This window comes from Gouania willdenowi, chromosome 22 (genome assembly GCF_900634775.1).
Source record: "Gouania willdenowi chromosome 22, fGouWil2.1, whole genome shotgun sequence".
NCBI classification, from domain to species: Eukaryota; Metazoa; Chordata; class Actinopteri; order Blenniiformes; family Gobiesocidae; genus Gouania; species Gouania willdenowi.
In genome coordinates this window covers 13,407,221-13,435,102 of record NC_041065.1, presented here as the reverse complement: position 1 = coordinate 13,435,102, position 27,882 = coordinate 13,407,221, and the positions used below count along the sequence as shown (strand labels likewise).

The window sequence follows — 27,882 nt, the reverse complement described above, 5'->3', positions numbered from 1 at the left end:
CAAAATAAGTAATTATAATTTTTTACTAAAAAAAAGAGAGAGAGAGAGAGAGAGAGAGAGAGAAAAAAAAAAAAACGAATGTATGATTCATGCTGATATCGGAACAATATTGGTATCGGCCGATACGCAAGGCTGCAATGTTGGTATCATATCGTAAATTAAAAAGTGGTATCCCTACATGTCAGTCATGAGCCAAACACTCACATACACAGACATTACCTTTGGTGGCATGTGACAGTAAAGAGCTAAGCTGTTGTTTTATGCACAACATAATGGTGTTCTTTATGAATGGGAACTCACTCTTGGTAAACATGAAAACCACATTCCGTTACGACAAAAACCAACATCTTGGAGTTCTGTGGCTTACCTTGGCCAATCTCCTGTGCCAGAGAGTGGTTATACTTGTAGAACACTCTTGCACACTGCGGTACCACATCGGAGTCCGTCGTCTTGAGGGCTTCTTTTATTGTTTCGCTAACTTTGTCTGTGATATGCTTCACATCTGTGACATCATGGTGATGACCGGGCACAACCAGGGAAAGTGACAGAGAAGCGCAGCAGCCATCAGCGGACGAAACCGAATGGATCTCTATGGATCCACTTGACACTTTCGTCGTCATGTGACGGTGGGTCCTTTTGGTGAAGTCGTCCTGAACAGCGGTCACATGGAGCTCAACACTTGCATCTTTGGGTAAACCAGGCACCACAACCACTGATAGTGGTGCATGTTTGGGATACGATCCACGCAACAAATTCTGCAACAAAGTCAGATGGTTTTCAAATCAATAGGGATCCTATATGTCACAAAGGTTTCTGAGCACACATACTGCTTGATCAATAGCGTTGTAAAGAATAATGCAGGAAAATTACCATGCGGTATAGTATCAGGACAGGGTCATTTCTTGACCGTCTGACAGCCTAGCTATTAGCGTTTGCGTGATCCTTGGTAATGGTTCTGTTCAAAAAATTGTGGACAGAATCCTTAGGTCTTTAAGCCACTCCGAGCAGAAATGTGTTTAGTCTGAGCTGCATTCACTAACATGACAGCTCCAATCTAGTGATGACTTCTCACCTTTGTAAGAAGATCATTCACAAACTGTTGTGACAATTTTCACCAAACACATTTAGCCAACACTGCCTCAATTTCATCCAGAAAGACCAAATATATAAACATGTTTTTTTTTTTTTTCCTCTTCACTGGACAGCGAGCCATTAGCAGTAACAAAATGTCTTAGAGCAGAGCAACAATGTGGCCCTCTAATAACACTTGGCTGTGGCTTCATCTGCTAATGGGAGAGAAATGACCGTTTTTATATAACTGTCATTTCAGTCAGAGTCAATAGGGCAAAAACACTTAACCTGCTTTTCAATTTGCTGGATCAATTTTCATCCAATTACTCCCTACTTCTTAAGTGCAGAATAATAACAGGTTTGTTACATTTGATTTTGAAATTCACTTCACAAAAAGAATTCATCGACGGGAGCAGAGAGCGGCCGCTTTGTCTCCCCAGTGCAGACAGGCCCGTCATGACCCAATCCTACAGATTCACTGGAGCAGCACTTACCTCCAGATTAAACTTCAGCCAACGCTTAATTGTGTATCAACAGCTCACGGTTTATCTTAAAACGTGAAAAAATCCCAGTGTCCTCCAGGAGCATACATGAAGTGCTCGCGTTAACTGATTTTCAAGTGAGCCAGAACCCAATAATTGACAAAAACAATAGGAGTAGCAGAACAATAACCATGTCAGCATGGACCTCTTAGCATGTCGGACAAAGTGACAGCACACATACATGTCGTGGGCTTTGATAAATGTTATATTAGCACTCCTGGCAGTGGCTAGGTACTGTGCTGGAGGGATCTGCTCCTGCACACTGTCAATAGTGATTGAACATGGAGCAGAGAGCGGGGAACTGGGGAGAGGAGTGACAGGACACGGGGGTCCTGCTCAGCCAGGCTTAAAGGCCACCCTGCAGGCCCTCAGTGCTGAGGTATTATACTCAACCGAGCGTCTGCTGGGAGATCAGGAGACTTTGCCAACGTGCTCCAGCCTCTGGCAGCACTTTATTGTCTTGCCCACAGTTGCTGACTTTTTTGTCAGAGCTGTCGGCCGAGGTTACATCACTCCCTTTATTTATTTTTGTTCAAACTAATCCATATACCATGTTGTTAGACTTGTTGGAAAGTTTTCTAAACAGACATTAATCCATCCTGGGTTCAGAATTGTGTGCAAATTTAAGTTGATTATGTGTCAGTTCCAGCAAGAGGTGAAAGTAACGGATTACAAGTACTCACATTACTGTAATTGGCTTGGTTTTATGTGTACTTGTACTTTTTTTGAGTATATTTTACTTGTATTAAAGTACGTTTTAATATAAGTAATTTGTTACATTTCTTCACCTAACCATTACTGAGTAAATTATTATAATTTTTTTGTTTTAAAATGATCAACGGTCATTGTGAAACTATAAAAAAATAAAATAAAATGACCAGACAACAATCAAATAATCCATATGTTCTTAGTCGTGTCATTTCAGATCAACACCCAGCCACTTTCTTTGGTTCAGGTTGGGGTTTCTACTTATTATGTTGTTACCCACATAGTTGATAAATGTAGCTATAATTGGAGCCTGAGAATTTTTTTTTTAATCTATTTTGAATTTAATTAATTGGCGTTATTTTATTTGTATTTTTTTTTAAAGAATTGTACAGTCTGACCAACCTTTTTATTTCATACAGATGCCTTTATGTAAAATAGTAACTTTTACTTTGAATACTTATTTAATTGAGCTACTTTTTACTTGTAGTATTTCATGTATGACTTACTTGTACTTATGTACAATGTCAATCAAGTAACAGTACTTCTACTTGTAATCTTTACACCTCTGGTTCCAGCTTCATCAAACGTTTTAGTTTTAGAGTTACTTGGAAAAGGAATATGATTTTTGTTGACATGTATTTTTTGTCGGCCAGTGGTGCTCCTGTATCCCTGGGGGTACAGGAGCACAGGTACCCCTGGGGGTACAGAAGCACATTTAAAAAATAATTAAAGAAAGATTTAAAAAATAATTAAAAAAAATAAATAAAACAAAAAATCAAGGAAATGTTCCTAGTCTCCTCAATAAAATACTATATTTTCTAGTAATGAATTGAAACAGGATTATTCAATGCTGTAGAGGCCATTTTATCACACTTCAAAGGAGACCGTATTTACTTACTATTGAAGGAATCACATAATAGTTGTATGGTAGTTCTTAAAATTCCACTCATCGTGTTGAATTTGTAGATTAAGCCTTAGGAAACCAATGTTTGAGACACATTTAGGGGTTTATGAGAGCCCACTGTTCCAAAAAAAAAGCATATGAAGTTATGGAAAGGGTACTTATGATATGAAGAGGGGTTACACAGGATTTGAAAGTATATAGTTATAATGGTGCCGAGTCCTGGAGCTGTAAGCTAGGAGAGCTGATAGGTTGCTGTGTACGTGAGTCTAAGTGTTTTGCTCGATCTCAGCCACTTAACACTGTCCATCTCATTGCGTGGTGCCTCTTCAGTCGCGGGGCATTCAGCCTGTGCAATCAGCAAACAGCAGGTCAACGCATATAGTTTGAAAGTGCTGCGCTCGGCTCCCTGCACTGATGGGGTGTGACCTGTTTCATCTTATGTTTGTTTTCTTTCTCCCCACTCTCCTCCCTCTAACTCCTGTCCATGTGCCTGGAGCGTGTGGCGGGTTGGAGGGCCAAGAGGCGTGAAAGCCGAACGGTAAACACGGTAATAAGGAAGTGGTGTAAAGACGGGGAACAGCGGGGAGCTGATGGGCCTGCGCTGCTTAGCCAGTTCCCCTACATTTCCTGCCCAGCAGGACGCCTTCAGCACACGGCTCTATGTCTCAGCACTTAGTGTAGTGCTGTCAGTCTGCTATAATACTCATTTTCAATTCCCTCCTTCATTTTGCCTGCTTTTTCTCAGCAATCCACTCCAAAGCTCATATGGACAGTTTGAGTAAATTAAACACACTGGGCCACATCACATCAGAGGGGTCAGGAAAAGTTTAAACATGAGTTGCATTTAAAATCTGTGCACAGGCCACAGTTATGTGAAAAGTCCCAGTAAGCAAGAAAGCAGTGATTTCAAATGATTTACTGTGGCATGAAGGAGAAAACAGTTTGAGATCATCAATGAGTGTAAATGGATTACAAAGGATTTGCTTAATTTCCCTCCTCTAAAATAACAACATCTGATCTCTCCAACATCTGGCCAATAAGGTAAACACATACCCCAAAAAACTACTTGAAGCATTTCTCAAAAACAGATTGTCTGTTTAACGCTTATTGACTTATCGTATCAACATCACCATGTTCATTGAAAACCTGGCGCGCACGTGCACATCTGCACACACACACACACACACACACACACACACACACACACACACACACACACACACACACACACACACACACACACACACACACACACACACACACAGGCTCTTTGTGGTTTAATGCACCGTAAATACAATTTCACACTTGTAGCGACTCTGGTATGCTCCCAATTAACCCCGCAAGCTTCTTCATCCACCTGATTAGAGAAATTATCAACGCATAACAACAACATGGCCCTGTGGCACAAGCACACGGGCCATTGTGGTTTCTTCTACACACGCATCAGATGTCTGCTCACGTTACCAAATGTAAGACTGCTAAATGTCAATTAATTAGTCAAGCACCAAGTATGAGTTCAAAGTATAAGTATAAAGAAGCTTAAAATCCTAATAAAATGATCAGACTATTAGGATGCCTTAGTGTAAGAGCAGATAATAACCTGAAACTCAGTCTATCAGTGCTAAGCGGGACAAGAAATGTTCTAATTATTTTTGAAAACGTTCAAATAGTATGTGATGCATAGTAGGGAAATAAGATTCCATTGCATTTTCCATCATGTTTATTCAAGTATGTTCAATATATGGATATGTTATATAAAGTGATATACAATGAAGATAGAGATAAGTCAATGCCATGTAGGGATTTTCATCACATGACATTTCATAAAATGGCCATCAACAGACAAATATGCTAAGGTTTCATTTATTCAGACAACTTTTTTCAGAAGATTTACTTTGATCTGACATGTTTCAACTGTCAACTTCCAGTCTTCTCCAGAGGCGTCTGCTGATTGCTTTGACGTTTCCTTGACTTTTGAATAATAAATCCAGCAAGTTTTTTTGTCTTCTTTTTGAATAATATGTTAAGTTTTCATTTATACAGACGACGTTTTTTAGGAAATTTACTTTGATCTGAAATGTTTCGACTGTCAACTTCCAGTCTTCTTCAGAGGCGTCTGCTGATCGCTTTGATGTTTCCTTGACTTTTGAATAATAATTCCAGGAAGTTTTTTTGTCTTCTTTTTGAATAATAAGGCTAAAGTTTCATATATTCCGCCAACTTTTTTCAGGGAGTTTACGCAAGGTATACAAAGTTTGCATGAATATTACGACGGAAATAAAAATTGAAATATCAAAATATTTAATATATATCATCATACAGGACTATAAAACACTTAGGATATGATGCTAAATAAGGCAGAAAATACATTTGAATAGATTTTGAGTAGCCTGACATGATACAATAACAGAAAGTAACTTTTTAAATTTAAATTTAACATAAGTGCTTATATAGGGGACATATACAGTATTGTATCTTTATGTGCATTTAAACTTTTTTAACTGGAAGAAAGGCAGTTGAATATAAAATTTAGGCATCACATCAATGACTCAGATATCTATTAATGTAGACATTACCTGGCTTTTTACTCATTCATTTAACTTTTTATCAAGTAATCAATCAAAAGTATTAAAAAGTCCTTGTCAAACTATTGTCACATCCTCACACTTGCAGAGTGTTTGCGAATAGACAACGTTGTAACTTTAAACTAAAAAAGTAGCTCTATTTTGTACTTGCAATCTTCAAATTGAATAAAGAACAAGAATATGCATAGGCATTTTTAACAGTTTAGCTTTTGACACCTTTTTGCAACAGGGATGCAATGAGCTGTCTATTAGCGTTGCCTAATCTGCAGATCAGCTGACATGAAAACTGTCTCCTGGTAGCAAGCCTGGGTCAAAACATGAATATTTCTGATTGCTGTCACATGCTGTATCAGAAGCACAACAAACAGATGGACAACGTTGTCCATTAGCTGTGACTTTTAACATGTCATCCCTAAAGCTTTGTCCCCAGTTATTTATCATCCCGTGCCTGTATGCTAACCTTGCTTCCTGCCGTATTTGGTCTATTCGACTGTTAGCAACCGTAAAGCGAAGCCTGATGAATAAGTTAACTAAATGCAGCCGCTTTCTACTGAACCATCTGAACCTCCAAAAACATTTTGGAATTCATTCATCACTATTTCGCTTTTAAGTGCTATCTTTGGCTCAAAAACACATTTGGATTTTTTTCAGGCTATAATATGTTAAAATGTGCTGCTGACATAAAGTTGACACTCTCGCTCTTGTGTTCACCACACCACAAAGCCACATGTTGGAGGTGGGCTACTGCCTCTCTCCCTTAGGCCTTATTCCCAAGGCTACACAGATTACTGTGGGAGGAGAAGGGCTGCCAAGGGAGACTGGAGCTTCCTATTCGACGTACGGAGCAGGGGTTGTAAGCCGGGTCGGCAGAGCGGCGGCAAGGATGAAGGGAGGTGGTAGGGAAGAAGGGTAAAGAGGGGGGATAAGCTGCTCTGAGAGTTGAACGGAGCTCCAAAATGGTGTGTGGGGGCAAAGGATTAGGGCGGCTCTGAGGAAGACATCTGCCTCTGTGCCAAGCTTCACATTATCAAAGACACCAGTGTTTCCCACATCATCAACTTTTCATGAGTGCACTCACTGGTAAATATCAGTAGCAGTGGCTTGGCTCTCCAGGGGGCAAAGAGGAGAAAGAAACCTCTCTCTCTTTACTACAATATTAAAAAATACAATATATAATGGCAATAAATCAAAATTCTACTGTCCTTTAATTAATGATTTTATTTTTTTTATTGTAAATAGTTTTATACATTCTAAACGTTATATATTTGTTGAAAAATCTGTTAATCCTGTGAGCTTTCATTGTTTTCTTCCAACTAAATCTCAAAAAATCAATTTTGTTTTTGTGTTTTTATTCATTTTTAAAATGACATTATACTGGTAAAACATGTAACAAATGTTAAAAAAAAACTGCCAATTATTAGAAGTCTAAAGTGTTATGGAAAACAAGGTAAAACTACTTCCTCATGACCATTTCATAGATAAAAAAATAAAAAAATAAATTAAAAAAAAAACAGGTGGAAATGTTAATATTACAGATCGGTGGCTGGGCAATATAGACCAAAACCCATATCTCAATATTTTTTCTCAAAATAGTGATATACAATATAAATCTCGATCATTTTATTTCAAATTATGTCTGACCAGAAAGACAGATTTGGGTTAAATGTGATGATCAAAATACCACATAGGCACATTTACTCACAATATGTGCCACTTTAGTCTTTTTCTCCTCTAAGGGACAGCACGTATGAGTGAGTTCTATAACTTGGCTTGTTTAGTATTAGATCTGAGTTAGAATGCCCTCAGCAATCCATCAAACTGCGCTTTTTATGCTGTTCTGAGAAGTAGTGTAAGCAGCGACTCCGAAAACATTAGTATTTCATTTATTTTTTCTCCAAAATAGAAAACTCGTTATATCTTGAATCTAGATATATTGCTCAGCTCTACTATAAGGGTATAACATTGTTAAGGTATAATCATTCATTTCACTGTGTCAGAGTGAATGCATCCTATTTCACAACCAAACTGACCTTCTCCTCTTGTCCTGGCCTCAGCATGCTCTCCCAGATAGCCCTGATCTTCTGGATGTCCTGGTGCCTTGTGGTGTAGCAATGAGCCTGGACAACATGAGCCAGAGTCAAGCTGCTAACGACAGCTTCCAAAACCTTCTTCATGTGGCTGAAAGCTAAGTGAGCCTGAGAGGAGGTGCTAGCCTTTAGCAACTGCATGGTACATGGGACCAATGCGATTTGACCAGCGCAGAACACCAACTCATCCAACTAAAGGAGAAAAGGAAAAGACACAAGAAACATATTACTTCATCCAAGTAGGCTTGCTGTCGCAAAACACCAAAATTGGGGCAGAATATGAAATTTGTGCTCATATAAGTTTAGAGTTTGTAGATTTTTCAGTGGCGGAATATTTGTAAATATTCAGCATATCTTATAGTATTTATGGTAGTCCTTTGGAGGGTAATAACTATTCACAAATACTACAAATGACTGGCAAAAATGTATGTTAAGGTTTCATTTATTCGGACAACAATTTTCAGGAAGCTTACTTTGATCAAATGGCCTATTTTCTACTGTCAACTGGCAGTCTTCTTCAGAGGCATCTGCGGATTGCTTTGATGTGTCCAATGCTTGACACAGTTTTAGTGTATGATTTCTGCGTAATAATTCCAGCAAGTTAATTTTGTCTTCTTTCTGAATAATATGTCAAGGTTTCATTTATTCAGACATCTTTTTTCAGAAAGTTCATTTTGAAGTAAACTTTACTTTGAAGTTTACTTTGAAGTACATTTTACCTTGAAGTTTACTTTGAAGTAAACATTACTTTGATTTATTGTAGTTTATAGATAAATTGGTTATACTGGTAATAAGAGGGGTAGGATTAAATAAGTCAGACTTCATGTTACTGTTTTATTGAAATATTCTTAATTTGTGTTTTTGACTTGTTTTGGAAATTAACTTGTTCTGTGACATTCCTTTTATTTCATATGTATTGTTTTTTTATTTTCACATGTTCAAAAAATAAATAAATCAAATCAAATCTCCTGACATGTTTTCGACTGTCAACTGCCAGGCTTCTTTAAAGGCATCTGCTGAGTGCTTTGATGTGTCCAATGCTTGAACACAGTTTCAAAGGGAAGACAAAATGCACTTGTTGGATTTATTACGCCAAAGTCATGGACAAATATGTGTCCAAGCATTGGACACATCAAAGCGATCGGCAGACATCTCTGAAGAAGACTGGCAGTTGAGAGTCGAAACATGTCAGGAGATCCAAGTAAACTTCCTGAAAAAATTGTCAAAAAATTATTCAAAAGTAAGACAAAATGAACTTGCTGGAGTTGGTAAAAATGTAGTTGCGCTTCACTGTCTCCAATTTACTTCAGGAATCCACATTTATGCCTGACTTAAACGTCTCCCTTAACAAATACCAAACATTCAACGATAGTTTCCACTACACAAGATAGTCCCAAATTTAAAAAAACCCAGTAAAAAATATGAAAATCTTCTAAGGCCTTTACAATTTAGAACTTGCCAACTGTGAGTTTGAAAAATTTAAATAGGTTGAATTAGCTTATTAGTAGTTTTCACCCATATTTCTATTAATTGGTTGATTTGATATCAATAATTCTTAATAAACAGTTTGTGAAAAGTAGACATTATTATGTCCAAGACCTTTTGATTCACTTTTTTTTTTTTTTTTTTTTTAAATATTAATAGGCAACACCTTCCCTTCAAGAGAGGAAACACCCTCCTCCTGGGGATGAAAGCATCATTATTCTTTAATTAAGTAGTTATGACCTTGAATCCTGTTACCGACGATTCAATTAAAAGTGATCAAACTTATTGTTTAAGTGAGAAAAGAAAATTGTAATCCTGTGTCCTGTTTAATAGGCATGTTAATTAAAAAGTTTGTGACACCATTGTTATTTACAAGCATAATTACGCATGTGATAATGAGCTCAAATATCAGTTTAATAGGAGTTAGGAGGAAAAAAAAAAACACTTATCGAGTAACGTAAAACCTGAAAAAATCAGTTTAATTCGGGTAGGCATCCAGAAATGAAGGGGTCAGGTCTTTATAGACCATGTTGGCCATCACTGTTTGGATGATACGACATTTACGCCAGACATTCACTAATGGTCAGTGCAAAAAGATTCAAATTCAATTCAATTCAACTTTATTTATATAGTAGAGAATCTAACAAAAATTCATAGTAAGAAAGAAAGAACCCAACAAGATCCACATGAACATTCGGCAACAAAGGGAAGAAAAAAACTCCATATAGAAAAATAAAGAAATGAAGAAATAACAGTAAAAGTAAAAGAAAGACTAAGGAAAAGCAAGTTTGAAAAGGTGTTTTTTGAGGAGTGTTTTATAATGTCATTTCTGATCAGTAAAAGACATTTTCTTTAGACATGCATTGATCGTCTGAACCGATTTACATACATTGTAGTATCACATGCACCTGGTTCTACTGGAGATTTCTTCCTGTTATAACAACAAAATAAAACACCTTTTCAAACTTGCTTTTCCTTAACCTTTCTTTTACTTTTATTGTTATTTCTTCATTTCTTTATTTTTCTGTAAAGTGGCTTTGAGTCCCAAAAAAGCTCCATATAAAAGATATTACTATTGTTATATTGCAGCAAGTAGTCAGAGGTGTAAAGAGCACTGATACAGTATAATACTCAAGTACAAGTAAAAAGTAGCTCAATTAAATAAGCAACTTTTACTAGTTACTTTCACCCTCCATGTTTATTTTTAGTAATAAATCTTGTCACGGTTCCCTTGCATACAGTAAACATCTCATGTATGAACTTACAAAGCTTCTGTATGGAATAAAAGGTTTGTCAAAATATACAATTTTTTTTAAAAATAAAATAATACTAAAGAATTCAGTTTAAAAAAAAAAGTCAGGCTCTAAGTATAGCTACATTTATGAACTTTAAAACAGATGTTTTAGAGTTTCGTGTCTGTTTTATTGCGGTGCATTACGTTTAATAATCTGGTCGGTCAGCTATGATGTGATGCATTTGATTGTTGTCTGGTTATTTTATTTTTTTGTAGTTTCACAATGTCCGTTGATCATTTAATTTATTTCGTTTTTTTGTTTTTTGTCATTTTAAAACAAAAATTGTATAATTTACTCAGTAACGGTCTGGTGTAGAAATGTAACAAACAACTTTACTTATTTTAAAACGTACTTAAGTGCAAGTAAAATGACTGATTTACTCATAAAACTACAAGCACCCATAAAAGAAACTTAATTACAGTAACTTGAGTACTTGTAATCCTCTTCACACTGAGATTCTGAAACAAATGTATTACGACTTCACTAAAACCAAACTCTTTCCGTTGTCTATTTTCAAACCCTCTCATTTGAAGATCCGTCTGATCCAAAATCAGAACGTGATGATAGCTACAGAGCTGTTTAGCTAGAGGGCAGACATGGTCATGCTTATTTCCATAATCAAATGGGTTCGCCATGATCCCCCGCTTCTGGGTTCACTTGTCATCTCTGATGAATCTTCATCCTCCATCGCTCCAAATTATTGGGACAGCGTCAGTGACAAGAATCGAGTGAGAAGAGTGCAAGTGAGGCACGGCGTGGGGAGATAAGGCCCTCCACGGCAGTGCTTTCAACCGCTCGGATCAACCGCTAGGATCAATCACACCATCATTTACCTGTGAGCATGATCCACCCAATAGCATGCATTACTGAGACTGCCTGACATAAAAGCCACATTCCCCTCACATCAACAACAAATTATCATTGGCATTCCATTTAAGAGCTATCAAATGCCTTCATATCCACTCCAACTCAGAAGAGATCCATCAGGATGAACGCGCATGTGGCCAGAATCTTTTAGCAAAGCTCGCCCCAATGAAAGGAGTGCGCACACTATTCTGAATTCATAAAGGCCAACAAACATTTGTCAATTTGAATATCAAAAGAGCCCAGCATGGGGTCTCTTGACTGTTAAAGGCAGACTCCCATAGCTTCCACCAAGCAGGTGTGTGATGATCAATTATTAAGGATCCCACTCTGGTTACTCTTGGTGGGAGGTGAAATTGGGGATCAGGGGGTTTTGTGGAAGAGAGAGGGGTAACGTCTCTATATGCTGAACCTGGTTTGGGGGGTGAGAGGCGGGTGGGGGGGTGGGGGTGAATAGTATTTACATAAAATTAACAGTTCAAAAGAATGAGTTCACACACCAATCAAACTTGTTAATTGACTGTCAATGGTGTGTCCCTGAATATACAACACAACTACATTATTCATCTTAGGGCGCTGACAGGGAAGACAGTCCAATTTGCATGGGCGTTCTAAACGTGATCAACAACCACAATGCCGCATGCATTTTTAATGGGCAAGAGATGGGAACCTTTAATATTCATAAGGGTCAAACAATTGCACATGACATTAAACTTTCTATAACAAGGTAAGTATTTTTCAAACGCCAGCCTGAGCCGCCTAAACGGCCCGCAGAGAAAAGGAAGAATGGGTCGTATTTCGGTGTTTACATGGTTCACATTGGCTTATTTTGAATCCTCTGTTCACAAAGTGGCCTGTACTTAGGTTTTACAGCAAAAACTCAAGCTGAATTCATTCACGACTTTTTTTCCGACTCAAATGTTAGCGTCTACAGAAACTTCACAGACATGAGCTGTAAACCCAGTTATACGTAAATATGTATGCATTTAATAAGAGTTAAATTCAACACTTATGATTTATGTTTTTCACTGACTTTACCCTAAAGCACATGCATTTGTTGGAAAATCAAATGACACACACAAAGGTCATTAACTACAAAGACATGTGTTCCAATATGTTTGTAAACTACACGTGAACGTACACAGGAAGCACCAGCCAGTGTCCGTTTCCACCTTTAAAAGAGTCTCCTTTCACGCTGGTGAGTCTGAGGTGTTGCTAATTGCCATTATTTTGTCTAAAGGGCTTCAACGGATGACCAGACTGTGCTCTAGGACTACACTCGTGTTGGTGTTAGAGCCCTCAGGGCGTCATTGTGTTGAGGATGTCTCGAAGCGTCATTAGCAGAGCTTTGGAAGAAGGTTGGGCCTGGATAAGATGACCTGATATTGACGAACAGTCAGCTTTTTCAGCCTGGTTCCAAGGACAGAGGAGGAAAACAGCGCCACATCTCCTATCAGATATGCTAATGGTCAAATTTATCCCCATTGAGACCTCATGCATAATTTAAACAGGAAAATAATACAAAACGTGTAAAAAGGGGTTACATTAATAGGGTGTAACTTTTCTCTTTTGGAAGGACATACGTTACCACGTTAAAGGTGTAATGATGAGAGGATGTAAAATGTAAATAATACTCGTAATGGGTGACATTAAGGAATCATATGGCTTTTATGACAATTATAGTACTAAGATATGTGTATTATCTAACTATATAACAGTACAAATCATTGTTTTATTCTATTTGTTAGACAGGCAATGTAAAAAATACCCTGAGAAGAAGTTTTTATTTTTGCATATTTTCTCTCATTTGAGTTTTTAAAGAACATCCTAAACTTTATAAAGACATCTTTAAATGGGATGATTTGGACTCTTTTTCTTTTCTTTCAGGTGTTACAATCTGGTGTCAGAGTGAATATCAGCTTTAACAAAAATGACATTGATTTATAAGGGTTAGCTAATAAATAACTTGCTTGATAGCTCTTTATTTAGTTTAATACTATGCCCCAAAACAAGGTTTTTTTTGTTGTTGCTGTGGGGTAAGCAACACTTTTAACGTATTTTTTTTTTATTTAACAAAAATAAATAAATAAAACAGAGAATTTTCTATCACTTCGAAGCGTGGATATATTATTTTTCAGTAAAATCCTGGTGCCTGGAGGAGACATGTCATCAAATACAAAATGACACAGTTCTAAACCATGAGTTGTTTCAGCTTCAAAGTGGCAAAAATCACAAAGAGGTAAAATTTTCTCTCTAGTTTTCAGGAGCATATAGAAAAAAAAACAATAAAACCATTTGACAACAGGTGGAAAGCACATTAAGACTCCAAATTAGACAAGGGACAGCATTAATTATTAAAAATGAGTTGACTGAGTTGTATTTGGTGCTTTAAAATAAAATGTAATTACACTGAATCTATTGTGATGTTTTTTTCAGGTCCACCATGGCATGTTATAACAATTACGACTATTCAAATGACATTTCTTTTGTTGAAAATAAAGGATTGTATTAAAAACATGGAATAATCCAGAAGATGAAAGCAATCCGATAAATTACAAACACTTTGATCTTGTCTAAAGTCTAATTTAGAGATGAAATAAATGAGGCTGAAGTTTGGTTGAAATATATCAAAGTGCGTATATTTTCTCGCCTTTTTGGCGGGGATTTGATACGCAGCAACCCCTTTAATCCATGTGTGCTGGATGGCGGTTTGTCAGGGATGTGAGTGGAGATTTCATCTCAAACTGGCTTCAAGTCTGTGTGATTCTTCCAGCATTAGAGAATTCAAAGCAGATCACGTCTGCGAGCGGGAAACGATAAGAAACAGGGCTCATGTTGTGCCGCGCCCTGAGGAAATCCTGCCTCTTCCGACACCTCATTTCTACAAATACGAACCTTTCAGGACACGACCACAACCTTCCTCCCTTCTGCGGAATCCTTCAGCGTGTTAGTCGTCTTCTTATTTAAGGCTTCATAGGAAGGGGGAGATGATATGTGGCTTTTTTTTTTTTTTTATATTCATCAATTTCTTCTTCCTGCTGTCTCGATTTTTTTTTTTCCCCTTCCTGTTTGTGCTCCAGTTTGAGCCTAACCCCTGTATGCTCAACTGTCACACAACATCAGCGTTACTTAAACTGAGACATAAATAGTCGTAGGAAATGCACAAAGAGAGACAAGCATCAGCCATTTCTGAACATATTTTCTCAGGGTTTTAACGCAATTTTAACAGAAATCAAACTGCAAGGATTTCATAAGCAACGTTTCTTTTAAAAGGACAAATACATATTGTAAAAATAAGATATATATGATTATAATGAGCTACAGAACACTGAATACCCCCCCCCACCCAATCCCCCACTCTTTCTTTGCGCTCATATGTGTTTCTCGTTTCTGCCTGTTATGTCTGCCCTCGACTTGCCCACATCATAAACACTCAGCTGTGTGGAGGACTAACACCGCCATGTCAGCTCTGGTCAACTTAATGCTGTTCATAACTGCCACTCAGGACTCGAACCAAGGTCACATAACCCTGACTGTTGGGTTCTCAGGGAGATGCATCCGGGTGTCAACTACCAAAAGTATACAAAACAAAAAAAAAAAACATTCATCTTAGACACGTAAAGCAATAAAAGTCAAATTAAACTAGTTTCGACACAATTTAAAGGGCTTTTGTGTTTTGATGTGTCGGCTTCCTGCTGCTGAAATGATGTTAGAATAAAGGGATATGATAAAGCAAATATCCAGAGCTGAAGTAATAAAATTGTCTGCTATGTTGGAGTACGATGCCACACAAGAGCTGGGCTGTGAATGAAGAGTGATGGAAGGGGCATGTGTTTTTTTTTATTATTTTATTCATTGTGTTATAGGCAAAATTCCCTGCTGCCTTCAAATGTCCCAGCCTCACATTTTTTTGACAAATTGGTTGTGAGGCTTTTACGACTGATGCACATATCGCAAAAATCATTTCTGCCAAGCTTCCTCTATGACCTGCCCGTGGGACATGACAAGCTCCTCCATGCATCGCTCTATCAAGCCACATCTTTTTTTTCCAGGACAATGCAAATGATGACAAATTCCATCATCCTGCATTATGCGCTTTCCCGCTAATCTCCCTAATTCGGGAGAATCGGGGAGGGTCTCGCCGTTTCCGCTGAGGGGCATGTTGTCCGACTGAATGATGCTGATACTGTAACCCTCAGCCCCCAGTTTTTATGCTTCTCCAGCTGTGACTACCTTCTCTGTTCTGTATTTACTTTTTATTTATTTTTATTTTTTTCGAATGATGAAGCTCCATCTCTCTAATCTTACTGATAATGGGGGCAAAAAACTTAACCTGGTGGATTATTCTGTACATATCAGAAGTAAAATAATCCAATGGGTGCTTGATGATCAAAAATGTGTCTCATTCAAGGAGGTCAGTATGGCTTCTGTTGCAGTAAATACAAAAAATAGTACAGTAAACACAAATAGAGAAGGAATAACTTCCACAGATGTGTAGTACCACTTTATCTCAACAGATGGCAGTATGGCTGCATTAAAGAAGGCTTCCAGCTTCCTGCTCTGATCAAACCACAGACAGACATGGCTAGACAGCACATGAGTCTCTTTGGGTTTTCTTTCTAGTTTTCCTTTTCCACCCTTCAAAGTATTCGCATAAAAATCTACAATATTCACCAGTGAAGTCTGGGAGTTGAACAGAATTTTATGATCTCTGTTTGTTATTTATATGAGTTTAAATGATTTAATATTTATAAAAAGCTAAATAAAAAACAAACAAATACCAAAAAAAAAAAAAGGTGGAATCAATCCAGTGACCTACGAAAGATACACGGTAACACACATTACCGTTGTATTTACTAAAAACATGTAGGTAAAGAATGTAAAATTTTGCAATAACTCTACAACAACAACAACTAAACGTACGTGTGCTGTAAATCCCATTGACAAATCCAGGTCACATTAGATGCTGACGTGTGGAAACCTGCGTTTTGTCTAGATTACATCGAATGAACAACTGGTGTTTAAATTTCAACCCAAGTTTGATTTTTTTATTTTTTATATATCTATTTAAACAGTTATAATTGCATAAAAGTGAAGATACTGAGTTTATAACCAAAAATACACTGCAAAAGTACAAGCTGTGAAAAAGGGTTTCATATGGGTGAAATAATCATTTTTACCCAGTGGCTGCAATTTATAGGATTTAAATACTAATATAATAATATAAGTAAATCATATGTAAAACACAAATGTTTTAGTTAAGTACATCTGTACTTCAAACCAAAAGGCGACCAATGCATTGCCTTTAGGATCATTATAGCATTCATTTATGCATCATTTTGAACAAAAAAAGCCTTTATCATTTAGGCTACTTTGTAAATATTGTGTTTGTTTAAGTCACATTTTTTCTGCAAAACCCCTATAAAATGTATCTGTTATTGACTTAGGTTGGAAAAAGCAGCTGGTTATGTTTCTTAATGCTGTTCTCTATCAGTTTGTCACCACATGGGTGCATGTGGGTGTTTGCTGCTGTATTGTTCTGCCTATATTTGCCACGCGTGTACGAGCCTCAGACGGTTCCTATCTGTGTGTTTTTGTAGGTGTGTGTGTGTGCGTGAAAGAGAGAGAGAGAGAGAAACGGAGAGAGAGAGAGAGAGAGAGTGTGTGTGTGTGTGCAGGTCCTGTCAGCTATGCCCTTTCGTCACCGTAAGGGGAAGAAACACACCCGGGCAGCTCTGAATATAGTGGCTAGTTACCATAGTAATGGGATGGTCATACGTCTCTCCTCCCACAGACAGTGATGGGAGTGGACAGGACACGCTGCTATGCTTTTATCTATGCATTCACTGTTCAGTTATTTCCTGCCACAAATAAAAAGTCAAACCAACCCCACCTCGGCGTTTCTCAGTATCCAAATAGAAGGGTGAAATCGGAAGTAAATAGTTAGATATGGGGTAATAATTCACACATGCGGCAGCGAGTAATTGATGTGTTTTGACGGAGTGTTTGTGATTGCAATTGTAATAGCGCAAGTGTCGTGGCAGATGCGTGTGGCGGGTGGAAATCTTAAGGTGAAGCTTTTCAGATGCCTGCTTGATAAAAACACACAGGTGTACACCGTATCATTGTTTATCTCAATAATCTTTATTTTTTTTTCTCCCCCCCCAACATAAGCTGTGGAAAATAATTTACAATTTATTAAATGTATTAAAAAACGTATATTTACGATAGCTAATATTTTCACGTGTTTAAAAATGTAGCTTGCAATAACAAAACATGCATCGCTGTCATAAAAAAGATTGCACTTCATGTAGTGCATGTGCAGACAAGGCAAAAAAAATGATAAAAAAAATTAAAATAAAATTATAACTTGGTCCCGAATCTACTGTCATGGATACTCTTATCTATAATCACTAAATTAATTGTATAGGAGCACCAAAAGGGTCACTGTGGTGCACACACATAACTATTGTGTGCAAATACACGATGGTAAACTACCTTTAAATGTCAACACACTGTACGCACATAAAAGACAAAGAGGGATGTTAGCTGTGGATTTCCTGTCCTTGATTTCCATGCCTTGTTGACATGAACCAAGGCAGTCAGGCACCAATAATACATGAAGAGCTGTTCAAAGGCAATTAGGATCAGTTGTCAGGGCCGGGGCCATTAATGAGTGGGAGTGTGGCAGGGGCCGAGGCGGAGGCACTGCACCGGCAAATGCGAGCGCCTGAGAGCCGATGCACTCTGACAGATCCAGTCCTTCCCCTGTCCTCGCCTGGTACAAGCTAATACCAGCCTTTGCCTGCGTGGTGCTGCAGCAGCAGCAGCAGCACAGGGTGTTGTAGGGAAAGGATGCACCGTCTAGCGCCATTGGCAGGCCGAGAAATCGGGGGGGGGGGCCAGGGGGGTAGGGAGAGTGCGGCTGGAGGGAACATAATTAGCCTTGTTGCAATCTACCACTTCCCATAAAATTGTTCCTCATCAGATTAAAAATGTGGTCTGATTTGACCTCTCCCATGTATGTGTACACATTTGGAGGCTCAAGCCCACATCTCCCTATAAGTGGCTCCTATGCTGTCCCAAGACGAAGGCACGTTCATGTGTCAAAGTAGATATATTTCTGTGTACAGTGCAGTTTTGGAGGAGGAGGAACTGCATTATCTTATTTTATAAAACAACATTACATACTAAGGTATGCTGCTAACCTCTAATGGCATTTTACATGAAATAATAAATAGATAAAATGGCTGATTCACTTATTGTGTAATTTGGCATAAAATGGTTTGAGTGCTGTGTGCATGGGTTGGGGTCATTTACATTACAATTACTTATTCAATTACTCATGTTCAATAATTACAACACAATTATGATAACTTTGACTCACATTTTTCACTTACAATTACAGTTACAATTATCATTTCCCCCCTGAAAGTCACTTATAATTACTAAAGTTCAATTACAATTAATCACAATTACTGAGCCTTTTAATAAATAAACCCATAGAACGAGTCAGTTTTGACCCAAACCAGCTGTAAAACACACTGAAAAAAGATTATCTACCATTTAATAGTTTGTTTTTTTTGATACATTGGTTACCTTTTTAGACTTCCTAATTAATATAAATATTGGTATTAATATTTTTGGTGTGGGCGTTTGAGCCTTTTTTCTGTTAGTAAACCCCTTGATTTAAATTTTGGGTGTAATTTGGCATGAAGAATAACATGGTTTGAGTGACGTGTGCAGGTTTGGAGTCAATTACATTTTTGACCAGCATTTTTTTTTTTTCAATTACAATTAAAATTACAATTATCATTTTACCCCTGAAAGTCAAGTTCAATTACGATTAATCACAATTACTAAGCCTTTAATAAATAAGGCCGTGAAACTCATGTGCTAGCTTTCTGTTAGCATCTCTTATGATGACGGTTCAGTTTTGACAGCTGTAAAATACACTGAAAAATGATTAGCGATAATTTATTTTGTTTTTCACATCTTGGTTACCTTGTTAGGCTTCCTAATCAATGAAAATATTGGTATTAATATTTTTGGTGTGGGCGTTGGAGCCTTTTTTCTGTCAGTATAACCCTTGATTAATCTTTTTAAATGATAAAATGATCCTCAAGGCAAGCTTGGTATGAAACATATTTTAATAACTGTTAACTACATAGGCCTATGTGTGGGCAATAGAACGTAAAACGGCTCCAGAGTTTTGTGTTTAATTACATTGTCAATGACAGCGTTTATAGAATTTCCATGCCAATTACAGTCACAAAGTCAATTATCTGAACTCAATTACAATTACAACTTTAATTACATCATAGTTGTATTTAGTTATTAATCACGCAATTACAATTATAATTGACCCCAACCCTGGCTCATGAGAGCAGCACTTTAACCTGACCTTGTAAACACATAATTCCTAATGCTAATTTCATTTCGAATTAAAGTTCATTCCGGATTAGGTGGCTGGTTTATTCCGTTTTTAATTCCGAATGAGATAATTCCTCTTTCTTGTAAACACTCAACTTGGTTCAAACCTCTTGAAGTTAATTCGTATCGTTCTGCGCTTGTGCGACTTGCGGCAATGACGCGCTGGTGACGACATAATCCAAGATGGCAGCGGCCCAGACTCTAGCCTGGACTATTTGATAGGAGCCTTAAAAGACAATGGGTATAATGAAAAGGGTGGATGAACGGAGGCATAAACATGCAGACTTTCACACGGACACACACGGATTTGTTAAACACACAAGGACCTCGGTAAACGCGGTAAACGGAACAGGCTTCACCGGAGTAAATGCGTCCCCGTACTGCTGCACAGGCTGTAATATCACCATCATTTGACTAGTTGTTGTACCAGCTACTATCTTTACCAGGGAGCAAATATTTATTCCTGGTAAGTGTTTTCCAGAGGTTAACTGGGCTTTATTTACCGGTGATTAGTTCCTATCTCTCTTCCGCTCCGCGGTCCAAACTGAAACCATGTGTTATTGTCGAGCTGCTGCTTCAAAACTACAATCGTAATAAAGGTGAAAACAGTTCTCATGTGTGGTCGTCTATGTTATAGCCGACAATAAAAGGTTTGTTGTGTGTTTTTCCTGTTAGACGTGATACGTCACGTTCTCCCCCTGTCCAATCAGAAACTTCCCAACCCCCAGACCTAAAGCGGAATTATCTAATGTAAACCTCCGTTCGGGAATTACCATTTCCATGTAAACACGAAGCAGAACACTTTCATTCTGAATGATTTAATTCGGAATAACTAACTGAAAAAACATCATGTAACCGTGGCCAATGACCAAACTAGTTTTCCCAGTCAGAAAGTAAAGTCAGAGCTTATCACAAAGAGCACATGGGTATGGGTATGTGTGTGTGTGTGTGTGTGTCCGTCCTTGCAGGGGCATATTGTCGACTCTTGCCACTGTGCTCAGGTCTTACTGGTTTTGATCAGAGCGTATCTCGTGTGTTCGGTTCAAGAGAAGAAGGTTGACCTGGTGTTCGGAGGGATTTACAAAGACTACAGTCAGAGACATGGACTCAGGCAGGGTTGGGGTCAATTATAATTGTAATCGCGTAATTGATAATTATTTACAATAATGGCGTAATTATAATTGTGATTTTAAACATCTGTTGCTGTCGTAATCGCAATTAAATTGTAACTGAGTTTAGATACTTGACTTTGTAATTGTGATGACCATGAAAATTCGACTAAAATTGTCAATTATAACTTAATTATAAAGCAAAACTGGGGAACCATGTTACAGTTCTATCTACAGTTCCACACATATGCAGTTAATTATTATAAGAGGTTTCAGATCAAGCTTTCCCACATTATACCATTTAAAAAAATTTTTAAATCGAGTGGCATTTTGACACAAAAAAGGCTCAGACATCCACACCAAAAACAATAAAACCTATATTTTCATTGATTAGGAAGCCTAACCAAGTAACAAATAGTTAGGAAAGAAATGATATCATAGATATTTGTTTTTAGTGTATTTTACAGCTGATTTATGACCAGTTATCATAAGAGATGCTAACAGAAAGCTAACACAAGAGGAAGGTTAACTTTTATTAGGTTATTCAGAGTAGAGTATCTTTATTTATCCCACAGTCATGGCAGCTCACATTAGATAAAGTGCAATTATAAAAAAAAGACAACAGAAAACCCCAAAAACACCCAAAAAATTATGCAATAAGATAAAATAAACAATAAAATAATAGAAGCTATATATAAATACAAATAGTAAAATCTAAATAGAAAATAGTAATGTAAAAAGTTTAAAGGGTACAGATTATTTACTGTACATATTTACAAGCAGGGGTAAGGAGAGATATTTACATATTTACTGACAGTCCAAGGAGCGATGTCTCACACTGTTTTATTGTAGTCGTACAGAGGTTATTTCAGGCTCAGTAATTGTAATTAATTGTAATTGAACTTTAGTAATTGAGAACTTGATTACTGAGGTTAAAAAAATTAATGAAACTGAATTGCAATTGGAAAAAAAAGCAAGTCATTGTGATTGTAATTGAAAGTGGGCAATTGATAGAGATGTAAAGATTAATCGTGAGGCAGTTAAAAATCAATTCAAAGGTGTCACAGTTCACCTCGATACTGTGAAATTTAATCGCAGTAATAATAAAATATATATATATATATATATATGTATATTTTTTTTTAGGTCAATATTTTTATTTTTGAACCAAAAAAAAAAGAATATCTTTCAGTCGTCATTTGTCTACAGTCTCATTTTGTAAAATAAATCGTGAGAGAATCGTATCGTGAACCCAGTATCGTGAATCGAGTCGTATCAGTAGTTGAGTCAATCGTTACACCCCTAGTAATTGAAAATGTAATTTTAACTGAAATATGTAATTGAGCCCAACCCAGGACTCAGGTTTGCACTGAGACTAGGGCTGGGTGATTTTGCAAAAAAAAAAGTCTCTGATTTTTTAAAGAAAAATTCGAGTTTTGATTCAATTTTCGATTTTTTTTTTTAATGCACTTAAAAATGACTGTAAAGATCAGATATGTTGTCAAAAGTGCAACTTTATTGCTGTGATTGTCCTCAAGAGTTAAAATGCATAGAACAATACCAAAATAAAAAGTAAATGAGACAATTTCAAGCTTTAACCCAGGTTTAAGCAAAAGTGCAACAGCCGCTTCACAGTAGCTTCAATTTTCTGATCAAGAAATCAGATAACTACATATTTTATAACGTATAACATTACAATTAAAAATAATAATAAACTCTACATGCCTGTGGCACACATGTAGCCTACTCAAAAGGTGAACAAATTTAAAAAAAAAAAAAGAGGGGGCTAGCTCGCATCGGAACACGAAAAAGTCAGAAAAAAACTGTGGCGGTAAAAAAAAATTTTAAAAAAATTATGAAAAACCAAAAAATTTAATTGGAATTTGCATAATAAAAATCATTTTTATCTACAAATTCGATTAATCGATTAAATCAATTTTTTGCCCAGCCCTAACTGAGACGGGATCTCAATCTGTGCACGCTGGGGATAAAGCTCTATGAGGATGAGGCGTGACTGTCATTCAAAACTGACTCAGAACTATGCATTCTGGGAGAGAACGAACCAATAATGCTTTTTTCTCTTCTTTCAATAAAATAAGACCCTTTAGAGAAAGTGGCTCCATGTGCTGAACACTAAAGCCTTCAATCGTTCGACTGCTGAAACTGCCGAGCCTTCAAGACCTCATTTTTCATCGACTCAATCACTCGACAACTGTTCCCCTCCTGGCCCCACCTATTCCTCCCAGCCTCATCTCCCCTCCTGCTTAGTTGGAAGTGATCATTTGTTCTTTTATTAAACTTGATAACATCCCTTGCGTTGTCAGAGCGTGCACGCTGGAGAGCCGCCCCTACTGTTCTAGCCTCCAGCGTTTCCATATTATTGGTGCATTATTTCACGCATGCCCTCCTCTTTCATCAAACGTCTTTGAAGTAATGTTAATAGACTAGAAAATTGAGACATTTACGAAGTATGGGCTATGTTTATGAAAAAATCCATAAAGTATGACAGAGGAGAGGTGAGATAAAAGCAAGGTTTAAATAGATTATGGCAAACGGGAGAGGCGTCAAAAGCTGACAAGCACCTCCTTGGAGATCCCTCATATTTTATGGGATTAATTTTGTTGTATTAAAAATGAAGTTAAATGTCCTAATTAATCTGTTCGTGCTGCATGAATACCTCCCTGAACGCAGATGCACGAGCACATTGTTTTTTTGGCTAATTACTCTTCTGCGGTAATTGAGTCTCCAGAAGTAATTCAGAGAGTGGGATGTATTTTATGTGGTGGGCATGACATGAATTTTGCATGTGTCGGCACTTTTGCAGGAGTAAAACATTTTGGTACTAGAGGGGAAAAAAAACATAAAACCAGATCATTTACTACAATTCCTACCATTTATCTTTTTATTTAATTTTTTGCTTTTACCATTAAATAAAATAAAATGTATTTTTCAAACCAGCAATAAGACATAATTTATTTGGTCTCTAACATGAATTGCAGAACTATTGAAGCTATGTTCCTTTTAAATAATAATAATAATAATATGAATAAAAACAAATAATGATCATTTTTATTTAGATAGCACTTTTCAAAAACAGGGTTACAAGGTGCTTTACAGATAGTAAAAACATTAAAAAGACAATGAATAAGGAAACAAAGCAAGAAATTAAAAACGGGAAATGTGAGGAAGACGGAAAATATGATAAATTATTAGGGTGTCCCGATCCGATATCGATATCAGATATCGGTAGGATATTAGCCTGAAAACGAATATCGGATATCGGAATCAAATTTCCAGATTTTCCGATTTTATTTTTATTTTATTCAATTGTAGAATACCGTAGATATTATGTTGAAGGTTAACACGTATGTAACCAATTGGTTAATAATAAATGGGTCAGTTTTTCTCACACCTACTGTTGCTGACTATTGTTTCTGTTTGAGTAACATCACTTGATCAAGCCTTTTCTAACATTCCACACAACAAAGTAAGTAATGATTATTTTTAATTAAAAAAATAATAATAATTAAAAAAAGTATGTATGATTCATGCTGATATTGGATCAATATCGGTATCGGCCAATATGCAAGGTTGCAATATCGGAAATGAAAAAGTTGTATCGGGACATCCCTATAAAGTATTAAATGGTACAATCTAGTTTTATTCCCTACTTTAGTCTAAATTTGTATGTTCTCCTTGAATATCCATGAACTTTTACTGGAAACCTTGGTTTACTTCCAAGTTAAAAATGGGTAAGTTGGATAATGCGGGCGGATGGATGGATGGATGGATGGATGGATGGATGATCACTTTCTGTAGTCATATGCTCAATATTTGCCTTTTGAAACACAGTCCACTAATGGAAAACAACAACAAACTCCCTTTCTGGTTCAACATGTGTGGCCCCTTCTACACATGTCTCATCCTGACCTTTTACCTTATCCTCCAAATGGCCAACCAAAGTTCAGCCCATTTTTAAGACATTTCATTCAATAACATTATTATAATTTCATCACCCACCTCTAAATATGATAACTGGCTACAGCAGAGACGCTTCCCTGCTGGAGCCTCGTGGTCGACTTTGGAAATTTAAAATCCAATGCAAATCCCATCTCTGGCCCATGCAAGACAATCATCCACAATATTGACTGTCACTCACAATTAGGGGAGGGAACCAATGGTTAGTGCACAGCGGCAATGCAAGGCTAGCGCAGTCAGCTCCCCAAACACACTGCACAGAATCTGATCAGTGAGTATAATTTCCCTGCAAATATCCCAGGGGTGAGCCACTTGCCTTAACAGGAAAGAGGAGATGTTTAACAACCGCTCAACTGATAGTCCCTCTATTCACTCCTGGTTCGACTATTGTGTTTGAATCTATCAATGCAGCTCCGAAGGGAATGCAGCTGAACAGGGGGGCATTCATTTAAAAAAAGTGGAAATAATCCTGCAGATTGGAACTCCTGTTGATCCTGCTGACTCACGTAAATGATAGTCCAATTTATTCCTTTAGCACAAAGCATATTTTTCCATGAACATTACAAAGGCATTTATTTTCACAACTTGAACATTAAGGCTTTACATTTGCTCCCTGCTGTTATAGTAATATAGTAAAATTATTCAAAGACTTCTTTAACAAAAACAACGAATCATTTGGTGTTATTTAGTGCAGAGTTTTTTTTTTTTAAACATTTTTTGAGCTAAAGGTAAATTTTTACATGTACGATCTTTATATCAAAGTGTCATGAACAGAAAAAATGTTTTTTATGATCTTTTAATCTTTTTTTGTTTGGTGTTATGTCATAGATTATTGCAGATTGATTTCTGACCAATAGATCGATAATTGCAGTATCAACATATCGTGAGATAATCGTTATCGTGAGCTTTGTACCGTGTTTCGTATCGTGAGGCACCCAGAGGTTCCCACCCCTAGTATGCAGCATTTAAAGGTAAAAATCAAGCTAATGCTAAAGCTAGAGCCATTGGGCTGCTGTTGCAAGCTTGTATTACTACTAGTGTGAAATTATTCTACAATATTCACTCATCATGACAGTAAAATAGACCATCCTAAGTCAATCTACTGCTGGAATTCCTCTCTCAACCAGGAAAATGCTGTGAATACCTGATTATGCATGAAAAAAAAAATACCGTCATATACCATATACCGTTAGAATTTTGAAAAATACCGTGATATACATTTTTGGTCATACCGCCCAGTCGTAAGTAGAGGTTTTTGCTATTTTACAGCATGCACTGGATTGTATTGCAGTATGGTGAATTGGCTTGAGAGAAGTTGCTTCACGACCCCGTCATTGGAGTGTTCACACTGTTAAACTTCTTTATTCATTTTATAAAAATTAATAATGTGAATAAATATGTTTAACAGGTCACTATCATCTGTTATTATTCTGTTGCCATGGTATTACACAGTACACAGTCAGAAAGCAAAATATTTGTTACAACGTCGTGCTACAGTGGTGAGTAAAGGGGTGGGGCTGCATGTTTAATCACAGTGAGGGGGCTATGCAAAACTCTAATTGTTTTAGATGATGAGTTGCTAAAAGCCTTTTGATCAAATGAAGTCATTACGGAGGTAAAAACACAGAGAGCATGTTGTGGTAGTGCAGCAGTAATCCGAGTCAGCACTTCTCATTGTTGCCACTGATTGTTGTGAGGATGAATGATCATTAGAAGAGTTGACGATTAGATGGTTTTTGAGCTACGCGACCACACGTCTACAGCTTACTCCAATTTTATGTCTGAATGAGACTCCATTGAGGAAATCAAACATGGCTGGCACATTAAAAGCAAACTTAACTCTCTAGGTCCATCTCAGGAATCTAAACTGAGTCAGTCAAGCTCTGGACGCACAGCTAATCCGCACATGTTCTCACTCAGACGGATCTGGCTGCAGGATCAAGGCCGGTGTGGAGGAGATGAACACTATCCTTGTTGACAGTACCTTGACAAGCGTAATCCTGTATAATGCTCGTTGGGTAAACACAACGCCAAGCCAACCGTGCAACCGTGGCCCACACTTCCTCTGCTCTGCCTTTGAATTAGACATTCTTTCTCAATTTGAAACAATATGAATGTAAGTCGACTTGCTGCTTTGCAAACAAGTGCAAACATAGAGCAAATGCTCACCAGGAAAAGGGGTGTATATTTACACAAGAACACAAAACAGAGATGAAAACTATCATACGGCACAACATTCCCATTCAACGCTACTTATACTTCCAAATATCAGCAGAGAAGTGTAAACCAAAGCTACTTGGAATCCGAAATATTTCTCAGCTCATAGCAGCAAGACTATTGCATTAATCATTCATCTTAAAGGGCCCATGTTACACCAAATCAACTTTTCTCTGCTTTAAACATCATAAAAGTTCAATTAGGGCTTCATACAAATGGTCAAATGTTTTTTCATTGATTCCCTCAATCGTTAGTTAGAGGGTGATTTGCTCATTTCTTACTGCAGGGTGAGCCCAAACACCTCGCTCCAATTTGATGACGCGTTCCTACTTTGATGACAAATTTGACGCGGCACTGAGCTGGAGAAGCCACACCTCCAGGAAGCTCTCTGCCATGATTGACATGTAAATGGACACGCCCACAAAGGTGAGCATTTCAGCATCCTTCGCGCAGTGCTATGTATGTATTTTCTACAGTCTATGTATGTACCGGTGAACGCCCCGCCCCCACACTCTGTCTTGTGTTTATAAAGCAGCATGAGCTTGGCTACGGAGTGGGTGGGAGGAGGACGGGCCGTGCGGGGAGGAGGAAGTCACTGTCCTGT

The 27,882-nt window shown here is 37.4% G+C and overlaps 1 protein-coding gene across 3 annotated transcripts in view; it reads right to left on the bottom strand.

The window, feature by feature from the left end:
• The window catches only part of dph6 (diphthamine biosynthesis 6), an 87,192-nt gene that overhangs the window by 10,509 nt on the left and 48,801 nt on the right, over positions 1 to 27,882 (bottom strand). For 2 of the 3 annotated variants that reach the window (XM_028438902.1, XM_028438903.1), the window contains exons 13-14: positions 7,841 to 8,089; positions 368 to 755 (exon numbers count right to left, since the gene is read on the bottom strand). In XM_028438902.1, the coding sequence (XP_028294703.1) occupies positions 368 to 755; positions 7,841 to 8,089 (637 nt within the window). The remainder of the gene's footprint in view (positions 1 to 367; positions 756 to 7,840; positions 8,090 to 27,882) is intronic. The other variant, XM_028438904.1, reaches the window with a different exon arrangement.